The 16,633-nt window shown below is 34.3% G+C and overlaps 1 protein-coding gene across 1 annotated transcript in view; it reads left to right on the top strand.

Moving 5' to 3' along the window:
* The first annotated feature begins 6,944 nt into the window (after positions 1-6,944).
* The window catches only part of LOC125680766 (innexin unc-9-like), a 71,085-nt gene continuing 61,396 nt past the window's right edge, over positions 6,945-16,633 (top strand). The window contains exon 1 of the mRNA XM_048920530.2: positions 6,945-7,245. Coding sequence (XP_048776487.1) covers positions 7,214-7,245 — 32 coding nt within the window. The 5' untranslated portion in view covers positions 6,945-7,213. The remainder of the gene's footprint in view (positions 7,246-16,633) is intronic.

Raw genomic sequence — 16,633 nt, 5'->3', positions numbered from 1 at the left:
GACAGGTCTTACTTGATGTGGATACCCAGATATTTGTCGTCGGGAACACTCTCTAAAGCATGGACGTGGAGATTCTAATTAACTATGAATGACTTCCTCTTGATAGTGACATGGATTGTAGTGTACTTTTCCAGATGGATGACATCTGCCAGTCTTTTCTCCCATATTTCTAATGCATTGAGATCGTGTTGGAGTAGATCAGTGTCATAAGTCGAGTTGATGGTGTGATATATGATGCAATCATCAGCAAATAACTTGGGAATGAATAGCTTCCGGGAAGTTGTTGATGAACGCCAGAAACAGCAAGAGTCCCACGACAGTGCCTTGGGGAACTCCCGAATCTATATCCGCCTCCATCGATATTGTTCCCCTCTGTAAGGGCTTGTTTTCTGCCAGAGAGGAAGCTTTCAATTCAACTCAAGGTAGAACCACGGATCCCGTAATGATGGACTTTGTACAGCAAATGTTTGTGTGGAACCTTGTCGAAGGCCTTGGCAAAGTCAAAAAGAACGACATTATTTGCTTATTGTCATCTATCTATCCATAACGACGTAATAAAAATAACGACGACGATGATTCTTTGTCAGAATCAAAATAATTTTACAACCAATGCAGAAATGTTATACAATTGTAATGAATTACCCTATTTTAAACATATTCACATTGATTATGAATAAAAGGGTTAGCTTTACGTTCAACAAAGTTATATACAGAGCATGGAAAAGTGAAGATAACGAACAGTGATCAATTTCATAAATCCTATACATACAAAATAGAGAGTAGGGCCAACACACATGAAATCCATCATCAAAGAATTGACAAACAATAGTAAAATAATTGTAATTCTCGCGAAAATTTGATCTTTCTACCTCTAGACAGCAGTTAACATTAAATGTATCGCGTGAAATAAACAAGTTGAACCTCAACGACATCACAGCATCAAATATACTGGTGATGTTACACCGAGCAAAAATAGACGTTTTCTAATGTGCTAAATATTAAACAATGTAGAAAAATTTTGTAGATACAAACAAGATTACACAAAGTCTTGCGGAGGCTTTTATGTGAAGTTGAAAGTTTACTTGTGCGTCACATATTGGTACCGTATAAGTTTTACATAGTTTATATCGAGAAATATAATACAATGAACCAAACTAGTGGTTTACACTGTCAAAAATTAGTGAGTGTTGCAAGTGAGGAATTCTAATATTTAACGTAGTTTATATTGTAAAGCTTTAGAACTTTAAGACCAAATAGACAACAATTTGTGATGTGAAGATATTTTTGTGCAATGTAGATTCGAATTGGTTCAAAATCAACATTAATGATTTAGCAGTGCACATTTTCATAAAGACAATTTAAAAAAAATAAATTCAAGAGTTAATAAGTGTAAATCTGAATTCAACAAGGGAAACCAATACAAATTATATGACACTTTTCAATATCAAGTGGTGCATGATTTTATTCTCTTTCACCAATCTTTAAGTATTTGTTGTGGTGATTTTATTTTAAAATGTATGACGTCATAGCAAATCGATTTTTAAACATTTGCGTAGATTATATGTATGGAAAGTGCAATAAAGCAAAAAAATTCAAAATCAAATTATTGTCACGATTTAATTATAACTAAATCATTCTTCAACATAGATGTTACTCAGATTCACGGGCATTTGAAATGCGTAATGACATCTAAATCAATATTTGCATTGGAGATTATTTTAATTTCAAATAAAGGAAATATTCAAAGTTCTTTATAAGAATAATGTAAATTATATAATTGCAACATATTCAACTCGGTCTCCCAATAACTTTTTTTTCATCTAAAAATCATAATAATAAACTCATTTTACGCCATTTCGAAACAATAATGACAAACTGCTAAATACATACGGACAGTTTAATGGAACTTCTGCCCAGATGCATTAAAACAGCTTCGTTACCTCTTAATTCGCCGAAGGCCGTCTTCATTGACTTCAGATTAATGAGTGAATTTACTTCATACACTTTCCGTCTTCTGTTTTAGGGATGGCTGACCTTCAGTTCTAAGCAAACAAAATGCGTAAGAAAAACAAATATCCGCAACTAAAAATAATTCATTTTGAACATTAGAATATATATACCGAATTTTTGAGAATCTACAAATGTTTTATCGTTCACACTAGTATAGCATTTTGCCCATTCATCTGTCGGCCAACCCTCAGTTGCAGGAAATAAAATATCTGTGACGTTCATAACTGTCTTTCGTGTGAATGTCTTTTGTGGTATGGCGATCTTGCGTCAAAATTGCTAGCTGAGTGGTAATGAGATTTTCCATTGCGCTTTTTAAATAAAGTACTATCTAATAAAAGCTGCCATGTATGGAATGTGATGATAGAGCTTCCTAGTTTGTGCGAGTTAATTTCTTCATTTTGTCATACTCAAACTAATTGATATTTTAATTTTTAAAAAGACGTGGGGCTGATTTAAAGTAGAAACTTACGATGTAAATGGATTCTCCGTGGCTTTAAACAGCAAAGCTTGCAAAATTGAACGTATCAGTTTCAGAAGCAGAAAAGCTTGCAAAATTGAACGTATCAGTTTCAGAAGCAGAAAAGCTTGCAAAATTGAACGAGTCGGTTTCAGAAACAGAAAAGCTTGCAAAATTGAACGTATAAGTTTTAGAAACAGAAAACTTGTGAAATTGAACGAGTCGGTTTCAGAAACAGAAAAGCTTGTGAAATTGAACGTGTCAGTTTTAGAAATGTCATGTTATCACTTTCAGTCTGCTTTAACGTGATTTTAAATCACTCGTTTTTAAAATTGTGCTAAGGATATAAGAACTAATCGTAAATTATTTGATTTATCGATATCAAGGAACAATAGTTAAGTAAATAAATCTTTTTCTCCCGCAGTTATCGACATCTATCTCCCCTTTCAAGCCATCTACCTCCCACAACATTCGATTTTCCCGTTCATTTTTAAAGTTTGTTTTCACCGGAAAAGAACTATACGATACCTACATGTTAATTATTTAAGAGCACTTATATTCAAGAACAAAATGTGGGCAACAATAATTCTATTTGTTTAGTCATGCTTATAAGGATTCTAAGTGAAATCAAACAATATATGGCTAGTGCTATGATTAATTGGCACCTCCGTCCTAAAACAATCAGAGTACCACCGCACACATTCCTTATAAGATCTAATCGGGTTAAGCTAATAGCTAGAATTATATAGAGCATCGCTGTGGAGTGTGTTACTGATAAATAAATACATGCCAATTAGCTTGTCGCGGAAACTTAATTTTCATCTATATTTAGTTACCATAGTAGTTTAATAAGGTAATATACAACATGTGCGGTGTGATAGGAAAAAATATACATCTTTGGAGATGCAAATAACTAAATAGATAAATAAATAGATTTTAAAAAATAGATAACGATTAGTTTAAAGTTTTGGGTTTTTAAATAGTATTTCATACCAAGTTCATTATTATATAATCGCAATATTCCAAAACCCTTACAAACATATGTTGTAGATACATTGCTGGATCCAGTAAATTTTCTACCTAGCCCTATCTTGAAGGTGAAATTTCAATCGTATTGTGTCACAACATTTGCCAAAAGTGGTGTAAAACTAATGTGAATTCTAAAAACAAATATAAAGAACTTTTATCAAATACTTTTTTTCAATCAACAAAATCAAAACGTATAACTTTTCAACACTATACATGGCCATTCCTCGCGATGAATTAAAGATTAGACTGTTTGACAATATAGACAATGCTTCTTCAACAAAACTAGATTGATTGATCGTATATTGTTTAACCCGTTGTTTAGTTTGATAATGAGATTGATTACTGTTCGTTATCTTCACTTTTTTATTTTATTCCAATCTTATGATTTTTTTTTTAAATCTCGACCTTTTTTTCATAAAATGATACATCTAATCCTGTATGTGTACCAAAAATCCTAAGCTGTATCATTTGTATTCTGTAGATGTGCCAGAAATAAAATCCCATAATTCCTAGTCTGTAGATGTGTTATAAATAGAACCCCACAATTCCTAGTCTGTACATGTATATGTGTTATAAATAGAATCCCACAATTCCTAGTCTGTAGATGTGTTATAAATAGAATCCCACAATTCCTAGTCTGTAGATGTGTTATAAATAGAATCCCACAATTCCTAGTCTGTAGATGTGTTATAAATAGAATCCCACAGTCTGTATATGTGTTATAAATAGAATCCCACAATTCCTAGTCTGTAGATGTGTTATAAATAGAATCCCACAATTCCTAGTTTGTAGATGTGTTTTAAATAGAATCCCACAATTCCTAGTCTGTAGGTGTGTTATAAATAGAATCCCACAATTGTGTAGAAATAGAATTCCACAACTCTTAGTCGGTAGGTATGTCAGAAATAAAATTCCACAATTCCCAGAGAAAGTTTAAGTTTCATGATATTTTTTCTCAAACCTTCTTCATCATGTATTGCTAGAGTCTCTTTGTTTCCAAATACTGCTTCAAATAGCATTGTATCATATACCATAAGATATTACAGTAATCATTTTAAATTAAACTTGACCTTTGATTTGGGTGCATAGAAACATTGCCTGTAACCCTGTCTATTTTTCTGAATGAATTATCACTGAAGTTGAATTAAGCTTTATTCTGATTTCATTCAGTGAACAATAATAAAAAATGACCTCGTAACAAATTATCATCGATTACTTCGCGGACATAAAGGAGGTAATATTTTTGTCGTGGCTATAGATTTTGTAGTTACCACGAAATTCACAAATAAATTGAGCTCTTTGTGATATCACAGTATACTAAAAACCCTCCTTTAAGATTTCCTTCATTCAAGATCAGTTTTTGTATATCAGAATAAGACATATTCGCGGGATCTTAAATTTCGTGGGATTCCACGAAAACTTGATTTTCTTCATTGGAGTTCGCGTTCTCCGGTTCATGAATAACTGAAATAACAGAAATCTCATCCGTACAAAAAGAAGTCAGATTACAAATTCCATGATGGAAATAAGTACAGGTGTACCAATTAATTAGTGCGACTTTGTAATATTCTAAATCAGAACTTGAAATAGAAGTACAGCATGTTGTTTATGACTGAATAATACAATTTCATAAATTCGTTAACCAAGTAAATAGATGGGTTTTTTTTTTATTGCTGTTGACACTCTTTGAGGCAATCAGCGCTAAAATCCTACTTTAATTCCCAACTAAATCAAACTATCTAGTGATAAACCTGTGTTAGTTTTAGCGTAAGATTTCCTGGCAGAATTTAATTCTTACGCTTTCGTTGGTCCCGTATTACTAGTTTATATGTTATATACGTACAAGATTTTTCTTCCACCCTCTGATTGGGGTTTATGATGGCGTCCGAAATGGTACATTTATGAGATCAATCCTAACCTTTCCTATAAAGCCAGATTAACTACTACGCGCGTCACCCCTATACGCTATTATTAGTAATATTTGATAGTTCGTGTTTGTTTTTAATTATGTATATTTTTAACAATTATTCATTGATTTGGAATATACATAGTACCTTTATAATCAATGAAATAATGCTGGCTTGTCGTGGTTGTGATTCGTATAATTTCATACATCCTTACGTACACAGTCTTATGTCATTGTAAGAACGGAGGAAATTTGCATTCCATTATTGAATTTACTGAACACGTGTGGATTTATCCAAACTTTGTTAAATTATCAAAAGTTAAACAACTTGTTTCGTTCAATGTATTCAAGAAATGGTTTGGACATATTCACTTTATCACACACATGGACCTGAAACAGGTTCATACCACTTGCAAGCCCCCCCCCCCCCCCCCCCCCCCCCCCGTTCCGTCCTTCATACCCGTACATAATAATTACTGGTATACCATTCTCATGATTTTTTAATTGTTAGTACACTTTAAGATTGCATATTTGTTTGCAAATTCTAAGAGGTTTACGTAGTATAGAAACTACTCCGAAGTTTCAGACTCTTGAACTAACAATTGTAAATAAGAAAAATTACACCGACGAACAGAATGAGATAATTATTGATGTATATATATATATATATATATATATATATATATATATATATATACATATACATATATATATACACAATCTTTTCACTACTAACATATCTACAAATTGTAATGATAGCTTTCCCACGAATGCATTGCAGTTGTGAACAATGCGCGTATAAAGCTTGATAAATATAGTGCATCTATTTTAACGGTTGGGAATTTTGACAGAAATGAAAGTAAAATATATTTCTAAAATGGATTTAATTTTTTTTTTCGACAATAACTCGCTATATGAAGTACGACGTCGTGGAGAGTACAGTTCATACCCTCGTGTATTTCACAAATGAAATCTATTTCTCATACATTTTCACAAAATTGTGGATACACTCCGTCACATATGAGTAACTCCCCATACTCCCGGATGCACGAGGGAATACCAAATAGACGATCTAAATGTATTTGAGAATAAATAGCTGAACATCTAAATACATCTGTTTTATTCAAACACGTGTACAGAAATCAGTTTCACTTTCAATAAACAGCCAGTTCCTTCTATTGTATACAAATGATGAAGATGTTTATAATCTTTTACCGAGGGGATTAGGAAAGGTATTGGATGAGGCAATTAACTTTAACATCGGCTTTTCCTTGTAATATTCAACCACGTGCATGATAATATGTCATGAATGTTTTTTGGAATATTCATATCTAAATAATGACGGAAAGCTCCCTGTTTCATCACGGATATATATGTAGTATGTAATATATATATATTCGTGAAGCACAACCCGGAATTGGCAGGCCTCTTGATTTATCGGATTGGGAGAAAGACTGGTGCGATAAATTGCTTTGATTTAATTTGTAAAATTGAAAACCAAAAATGAACAGAGGCAGCACGAGTCAGTCCTCGGCTGTTTTCCCGAAGGTCCCCGGAGAAAATCGAACGACATTCCCCCTGTAGACGCATCTTGGGTTGATTTGAGTGTTAAAGACGTTTTCTTGAATTATAAAATCATTATGGCGCAGAGAATGGAAGTAGGATGGGGTTGTTATAATGGTAGCGGGTCACCTGATTAATTGATTTTAGCCTTTGGAGAATCGGTATAGGTAAAACGCTGTGGTACTCAATGTGACAACAGCAATGTGCCGCGAGAATAGCAGGATAATGGAGAAGGGGTTGTGAAGAAAATGGTTCACAGTTTTCATCATCATCATGGCTTGTAAGTACTGTTGCTTCTTTTTTCTTTGTATAGTCTTATTTCTGTGAATTTGTCATACAAACTAGTTCACAGAATCGATGGTTGCCATATTGGAATTTTCAATCGATCTGGCATGCCGTTCAGCTGGTTGAAACTGTTCCTCGGATAAGCAGCTGTCTCGTCAAATAATAGCCGATAAATTTTTTTTCAGTCCTTAAAAAAATCCCCAACTTTTTATTACAACCAAATATCAAATCCAATGGGGGTTTTTCACACCAGAAATAGAGCAACAGGCACGGGATAGTGCTTGTCAATCGGTGCACGTGTTTCCTTAAAAGAAATAACAAAAAACTGTAAGCTACTCATCGTTTTAATTCTCGAATAACAATGAAAGTTAATTATGTATAAGATTTAGACATGATGGTAGAAACTTTCATGTTTGTGGGTCATGACTGATGTTTTTTAGCTTGAAAGGAAAATCTATAGAACAGTGTGGGTTGCATGGCGCATCCTTCTCCGCCATCGTTAGTCTTATTCCTAGTTTCAAAAGGCTGAAAATTGTAGAATATCCATTGATTTCTACTCAAAACATGTGTTTTAATGTCCAGCTTTACAGCAAGAGGGCATTCCAAACTACATAAAATCCATTGGCAAAGCTAAAAGTGTTATAAAGAGAAAATGTGCATCGTATCTACATTAATTTCCAAATCAAAATAGCTTCTATAGACAAGACCATTAAACAAGACGCGCTTTTTGGCCAAATTGCTGATATCCATTATGTGCTTCGATATTACAGAAGACCATTCAGTTCTGATGGAAGCCATCCGACCACCCAAACAGACTCTCGATGGTTTCCGTATCAACACCAAATAAACAGGCCATCCCCACTTATACCTATAGACTCAGAGGTGTTGAAAAACTGAAGAAATTATCATGTAAATAGTTTTCAATTCAAAATTCATAAATAATCTTAATTCTGTTTATTAAATAGATAGAACTGCATGAAATTGAAGTAAAGTCGAGCCTAGTACTGAATCGTAGTGCCACAAATAACCCTAAAGCGAGTGCATTGTTTATTGTTGGTTTTTTCTTTCTTTTTTTAAATTGTACTTTGTGCATCTAAGGTAAATGTATATGGATTTCTCGTGTTGTGGATTGCTAGTTTCCACCCAGTAATTATATATGGTTAAACGAAAGTTGCGTGATAAAATAAGTATGATAGATCGCTGTGCGCTGCCGTGGTCGCTAGTGTAGCAGAGGTTTCCTGATTTTCCTATTTAATTTATTATATGGTCTGCATGTTTGTGAGCGTGTAAAACGTGGCAATGATGAGCCCTTGGTAAACAGTGGAATCGCCCTGTATCGCGCCGCCTATATGCAATATATTTTTTGCTATATTTCCAATACCATTCCCTAATCTCTGCGTACATTCCAATTTTCATAAAGAAAAGACATAGAAAATGAATATAGACGCAAAAATATATATCAATGATATATCTTAAAAGATTTGCTGTTTTCCTCTTAATTAGTTGTCTTTATTATGAAATAGATGTAGTCCTAATTAATCAATATTTTACATTTCTAGAGGATTATATACGGACATGATGAAGGATCATATCATTTGTATTTCCATTGGTGTTCAATGTGTCGTTTTAAACAGATTATCATTTTTAAGTACATGTGTTTCAGAAAATATGTTTAGAATAAAAGATATTCAGCACCAGAATATGTTGAGCGAAACATACTGAAATATTCAAGTAGTCGCCAGAAATTACAATTCAAAACCCATCTGATATTCTCTTCTGATACATAATATGCTGTTTTCGGGTTTAAACCAAATCATTTATGAATTTTTCGATTTGTAGCACTTCTAAATGAACAATAATTACTTTACATCAGTTCGTTTGATGTTTGAAAAGTATAAAAGCAGTCACATATATATTTTATACCCGCCATGCTCAACCAGCCGATCTACAGTGCAATCACGCGAGGCAGGGTTTCTCTGATGGTGTTGATACTAATTTCTGAGTTGACTTCACACTTCCTCAGCATTACTATTGATAGTCTCAAAAATGTAGCTTAAGGTCAAACGGAAAGGCGCTACCAATGCTTTCAAATTTTCCATGAATTCTGAATGTTGCAGTTCAAAAGAATAACAAGTTATTTGATCGTGTTTTGAATTCTAATTGTGGAATACCTTGCTCTGTCAACTGGAAACAATATGTTTATGCAAACAATTTGAAATTTGGCATATCTGTTCACTTTTGCTGACGTCGGTACGAAAACAATATCCTCGTAAGCCCTTCCAGAAAGCTGATCTTATAGATATCAAACGCTTTCTGCCCTTTTACTTTCGCCAATTGATGCACAAACGAATGGTTCTATATGAGACATCTATTCCATTCTCGGGAGACTTTCTCTGTCTGTCGTGTAGCTGTCTTTTGATTTCATCGTCTAAACTATCTTCTAAATTCACACTGTCTCGTCAAATAAGCTGAGTGTAATCTTCTCTGACAGAATGCTCAGACAAGCGTAGGTGTGAAAAGTTGAATTTTGTACTGTAGTGCTAGTTTGGTGTGTGAGAAATCTGGTGTGTCGGGAGGATTCCCGTCTCTTAATTCAGACCTAGTCTGTTGTAAAAAGCTCTTGGTCTCCACCCAGGCTTGGCATCAATGCAATGCAAGAAATTTTCATTACATATAAACTTTCAGTTAAGAGGACTCAAAATTTCTTTAAGATTGTTTGCAAAAGATTTCATATTCCTAAACGTATGGATATTGATATTGATATATTTGAATTCTGGAATGATATCTTAATAGTTGTTGCTACTCGAAATACTATATGTTGATTCATTGAGATATCGAATATCTTGCAAGTGCGATTCTTAAGACGATAAAAATTAAGACGATTCTAAAAGCGTCTCTACAAATCAATGACTAGCTACCTCCCATATTAGTTCAAACATTCATGTACTTCTAGTTTACGGGCACCTGCCTAGGTTTAGATTCTCAATTCAATTAATCTCATATTTTAGCAACTGTTATTAGTATCCCAGTCAGTCTAGTATCGACCTCCCTGGAATTCAGATAGAGAAGTGGATAAAGATGCTTAGATCTGTATTCCGGAGACGGAATCTTTTCTCGTCAAGTCGTTATTTTGGGTTTTCATTCACTAATTCCGGATTTAATTGTATCTGGTTTACGGGTCCTACGAATGAATCTCGCATTCTGCAGAAGCCTGAACTTTGCGAGAGCGGTAATGTCTAATACGTGCAAGAGTACTACATTCCTGTTAATCCAGATAATATGTTCATCTATAATTTAAATGAGCAAGCCTCGTGAAATATTTAACTACGGCATCATTCAATTCGATCCCCTTGCTTGGGAGAACATTCTTGTTAAGGAAATAATGTACGAAAAGGGCCTGATTTAGCCCATCAAAACTGTAAAAATCGAAGTGAAATCTTGAAGATATTTGAATTCACTTTTTTTCAAGCTTCAAATCGTATGGGATAAATTTGTCACCAGCCATTAATTTCACGCCATTTGTTGTGCAGTGTGATTGATATTTGATATGAAGCTTTTTCTATCTGTCGTAGCCTTTGCTTTGTTTGTGCAGTTGTTTTGGCGGTTGGTTGTTTGTTTCACGTCCCGTCGAGAAATTTTCACTGATATTGAGCTGTCACCAGCTGCAGGTGAAGTACTACAAGTTTAGACCTATATTTAGCGCTTAGGGCTGTACCAGTGGGGGTTCTTTAATGTGCCAACGCCTGCCGCCACATGGGACCTCCGTTTTTAAGGTCATATCCGAAAGACCCATGATTCTCACTTCTAAATACCGAGCGTTTGACGACGGAGCAACCACTACATACATTTGTATATTCATGTCTTAGGTTTGACGTATCCATGGCACGAGTTGGTTGTTTTGTAGAGATATTTTTGTTTGTTTATTTGTTTTGTTTTGTTTTCTTTTGTGTGTGTGAAGAAGAATATATTTTTATCAATGACGTATCTTTGAAAGACATATATGGAGTAAAAATATGAATTTTGTTCACTTATTCGTCCTAAAAATTATCAAGTGTATTGTAAAATTTCTCTAGAAATGACATTTATAAAGAAAAATTATCACAAAATTAAAAGTCATTTTTGGGAGCCGAATTACGCCCTTCTGATACATAGTCCTTTGTTGAGAAACAGAATGACGTTGTAATGGTTATTGGCTATTGTATGACGTTTACGATAAAACAAGACGTATTAACATTTATAAGAATACAATATGTGGAACATTGTCATGACCCGCATAAGACATTTTGTGGTTTAAATCTTCATATAGCATGCTGAACGGCACACAGTGTAATTCAGTTACTGCAAACTTCGCGCAAATCTCCAGATTGGGATTCAAGCACCGTCTTCCATCGTTTCCTCAAGAGGTTTAAGACATTCAGTCCTATGTTAAAGGAAATGTGACAAACCGCATCGGGATCGGAAGAGATAACTCAAATTATGTTTTCTTGTTTGTGGAATAATTTGGTTACCAGTCCCTAAAGGGTATTGACAGTGTCAAAAGTCTCTTTAACGTTTGATGCAGATGATCGTCTTGGTAAAGTGATTTAAGACCGGCTAAAGATGAGTACTATGAAGTAATTAATTTGCTTGTACGCTTCTGAAAATGGAACTCTTGTATTCTTTGAATGCTGTGAAAACAATTATCTTGAATTTTGCTGCTGGCCATTTGTTATGTTTAATAAGTCTCTTTAGTTAACATTTGTAGCATTTTGTATGACCGTAATTCATATTACACATTCTAAGTGAATAGATTGCAAAATATCTGGGTGATGAATAAAAAAAATCCGCAAGTATTCTTATCAAGATTAGATTAAAGTATTGCACATGCTGATAATTTGATATCTGTATTCCACAAAACTCCAGTCGGTAGGAGCCCCGAGATCTTTCTAATTAATTGAGGAGTGCAGACACATCAGTCACAGGTTAACGTCAGTGTCGTGATGAGAAAATTCTATCGTTCCATCAAGCAGACGACAGCCCCCGTCACAGAGCATTCGACCTCATAGTAACTATTAAACGAGATTGACACCGGGTTTCTGATGAAATCCTTTCCCGATATGTTCTTTCAAATCAGTAATACATGCTCGTCTCATCTAAAGCTGATTGAAGATGGCTTAAAGTCCTTCTGCCAAAGACAGTTGGATTGAAATTGGTATACAATAGTTAGTATTCAACCACGAACTCGAAAGGATGAGATTAATTTCTTTTCAAGATGCAAAAAACATGTAGCTTTGTTCATTGGAAAACGGCGAACACAATAACTAATTGCCTAATTTACATGGGGTTTCAAATTGCCATGGTTCATTTATAAAATGATAAAGATGATTAGTAGCGACATTGTGTAAATTTATTTTCCTGTCATGAATGTGAATAAATTAAGTTAAATTCGACCGCCGTATATATATAATTTCATGTATTATCTTATATAGATGAATTACTGGCCATTCGTGGATTTTATACAATGACGTCATTGCAGACAGGTCAGTAGCGGATCGGGAGTTACGGGAGTTGTCCCTCTCCTTTGGTTGGACTTTTTCTGTTACGAAAATGGTCTTTTTGTTGTCTCAAGAAAATTGGGGTGTTTACGCTCCTTCTACAATACAATCTTGGTCGCACCCCTTGAAAATTTATGGATCCGACCCTGCATTTCCCTTCTCTCTCTCTCTCTGTTTTATTTAAGAAATAAATCTTATTTGTAAACTGCAACGCTTTACGCCAGGCATGTCATACTTCATAAAGCGTGTTAGCTACATGTGTATATATATACATGTATATACTATATATATCAAGATTCATACGCACCTTGTTCACATGCAGGATGAAATGGTTGTCATTTCCAATGGTAAAACTATCGAAGACAAAAACATTCGAAATGCAAATAGTTTGTTGTAAATGTAAACTAATGATAAAACTCTGAACTATCAATTGCGATGCAAATATTAGTGGTTCAGATGTTAAACTCTGCTTTATTCTCACAGAGAATTATTTTATGGTGATGGTATTGTGAAATGTTCAGAATCTGGTCCAATAGATGTTAGACAGAACTTCCAGTTTCATTGTCAATTCCACTAATACTAGTAAATCATAAGGAAGAAAATAATCTGCAATACCGTACGTGCCCCATTGTTCAATTAACACGCAGAGGAACACTAAATTCTAATAAATGATCAAGTGAAAATAACGAACAGTGGTCAATCTCATAAATCCTATAAACGATGTAAAATTAAGAGTAGATCAAACACGGACCCGTGGACATATCAGAGGTGGGATCAGGTGCATACATCTTGTGCCATGAATTTTTCTATGGTAATTTTTAATGGTGTTTGGACTTCTTTCTATCTTTGTTATACAAAGAATAGAATGTGCTTCTAACATATGTATGATCGAGAGTTATATATTTGAAGATTGTATTTTATTGAAGAGGTCCCCAGGTTCTATAGTATAGGAATTACACCTTAATAACGGGACTGATTCAAGATTTCCCCCAAAATTTTGTTTTTCCCTTTTAATGATCAAAACCTACTGTCTAATGTGTTTAAAAGATTTCGCATAAAAATTAAAGCTATACATTATCACAGAAGCTCATTTTACAGAAGCTCATTTTAGAGAGTTTGTTATTTGTTTGTTATTTGTTTTGTAAACAAAGATTGTGGTATGTTATTGTTTACGAAATTTTCAAAAGAAATGGATATCGATCCAAGTTTCTTATATCTTTCACATTTCAAGCATTCTTTGGGTAGAATGTGTCATCTAAAAGTCAGAATTTGTAACCATGGAAAATTAAGATGCTTTATATTACAAAATTAGTATTTCACTGCTTTGTTTGTATACATAAAAAGACTCGAGTCTTTGTTTACATAACACAGATTTAAGGCTAAAATATTGGTTTTATTCTTGCATTCAGAAGGTCAAAATTTTGGCTGTCACCATTAAATGAGTTATATTTTAAATGTTTAACATAAACAATGCTAAATATTTTTTTCAAAAATCGTGAACCAGTCCCTTTAAATGTCATGATCATTTGATAAAGGAAAGAATAAAATCATTTACTTTAATTCCTTCCATAATGGACCATAAACACCAGTTATTGTGTATTAAAATTCAGACATCCACATCTTACATTTGTGAACCACAATCAAGGCGGGCGAACTGTGATGACCAACACGAGGCTGTTTCTCCATTCTGTGAAGACTATTCAGAAATTTAAGTTTAGGATCAAGAAATTCTGTGATGCTTACAAAAACTTGTATTATGAATTTATAGAAAGATTTATCATTAGAATCACGATGTGTGAGACAACGGTTTCAACGTATTGTTGGAGATTGATTTGGACTTCGAAAGAGCAACAGCGTGACGAATTTCTGCTCAAACAATTGGAAGTCCACATCACAATCTAAATTTTGGAATACTGCAGAAGGCGATGCCATTTAGCAACAGTGTGCAAAAATTGGTTACACCCGCGCTTTCACCCATGACTGCTTGATTGATATTGTTGAAAAAGGTAAATCCCGTGCTTATTGCTGTGATTCCGAGCCCGATGGAGTAGATAAAGGATTAGTGATGGTTAGGTGGGGAAATAGACTTAACTACAGAGGTGAACAGCACAACATTTATTGTGCCTCAGTCAGGTTTAGACATCAGAAGGACGTTATCCCAATGTAGGACCCCTGGTCAGGGCGATAGGGAATTACTGAAATCTCACAGACGATCACGCACAGACGATCGTGATCGTCAACATATGGGTGTAGAGCGCGAAAGAATTTTTTGTGGGGGAAATATTCGCGCTTAGCAAGTACTCACACTGTTTATTACCTCACATTGTCTGTCGGTACTCACACTGTTTATTACGTCACATTGTCTGTCGGTATTCACACTGTTTATTACGTCACATTGTCTGTCGGTATTCACACTGTTTATTACGTCACATTGTCTGTCGGTATTCACACTGTTTATTACGTCACATTGTCTGTCGGTATTCACACTGTTTATTACGTCACATTGTCTGTCGGTACTCACACTGTTTATTACGTCACATTGTCTGTCGGTACTCACACTGTTTATTACGTCACATTGTCTGTCGGTATTCACACTGTTTATTACGTCACATTGTCTGTCGGTATTCACACTGTTTATTACGTCACATTGTCTGTCGGTATTCACACTGTTTATTACGTCACATTGTCTGTCGGTACTCACACTGTTAACCCCATATTCTCTGTCAGTACTTTTTCATTACTTTTCCGCTCATCTTGAGTCTCTACAGAAAGGTAGAGAACTTCAGAATGGTTCTAGTAAATAACGGACATAATCTATGTGGCTTTTTAAGTAAGAAGGCCTACGTGTATCTGTCTGAGTGTGCTGTGTCATGTAAACGCTTGAATCTTCGCATTTTTTTAAATATTGGTCTTCTGATATTATCAATATACATGTATTTGTACATCTAATGGATTTAAAAAAAATAATTATATCACCTTCTTTATTCCACTGTTACCTTTCTCTGTTCCACTGTTACCTTTCTCTGTTCCACAATTACCTTTCTTTTTTCTTTGTTCCACAATTACCTTTCTTTGTTCCACTGTAACCTTTCTTTGTTCCACTGTTACTTTCTTTGTTCCACTTTAACGTTTTTGTTCCATTTTTACCTCTTTGTTCCACAGTTACCTTTCTTTTTTCCATTGTTACCTTTCTCTGTTCCACAATTACCTTTCTTTGTTCCACTGTTACCTTTCTCTGTTCCACTTTAACGTTTTTGTTCCATTTTTACCTCTTTGTTCCACTTTAACGTTTTTGTTCCATTTTTACTTCTTTTTTCCACTGTTATAATTACTTTTCCCAATGGTAAGGGCTTCTTTGATACACTCACGACTTGCTATTGTAAAGTACAGATAGTGTTTGGTTAGTCAGATTTAATTTCCACCTGTCCCTGTGGTTCGGTGTTTCCTGCCGCTGTTTCAATATACATTGTATTCTGATCAAACTCTCGGTAGAATTTTTGCATATTTTATATGAATGAGCAAATGTATGTGATTTTGTTCTTGCTTAAAGGGTGTAGGGCTACTTTTGCAGAAACTTTCTTGACAAAAAATTAAAATAAAGATTAAAAAAATATACAATCGGATTATCAATTAACCATCCGTCTTCATTCATAATATTTTTCACAGAGTTGATTTATCGTTACCACAAATTTTGCCCATCCAGATTGTTTGCTTTTGACTCTCCACCCAACTTAGAATTCTGAAAGCATCGATAGACGTTTCCAATGAATACAGCAGAATTTCCATAAAAAGATTCTACTTCTTTAAAGATGAATTGACCTTGAATTGTTGTGTGTTTATTCGACCCCC

Source organism: Ostrea edulis, chromosome 2 (genome assembly GCF_947568905.1).
Source record: "Ostrea edulis chromosome 2, xbOstEdul1.1, whole genome shotgun sequence".
NCBI lineage: Eukaryota > Metazoa > Mollusca > Bivalvia > Ostreida > Ostreidae > Ostrea > Ostrea edulis.
Note: the sequence above shows the minus strand (reverse complement) of the source record. Positions and strands in the feature narration are given on the sequence as shown.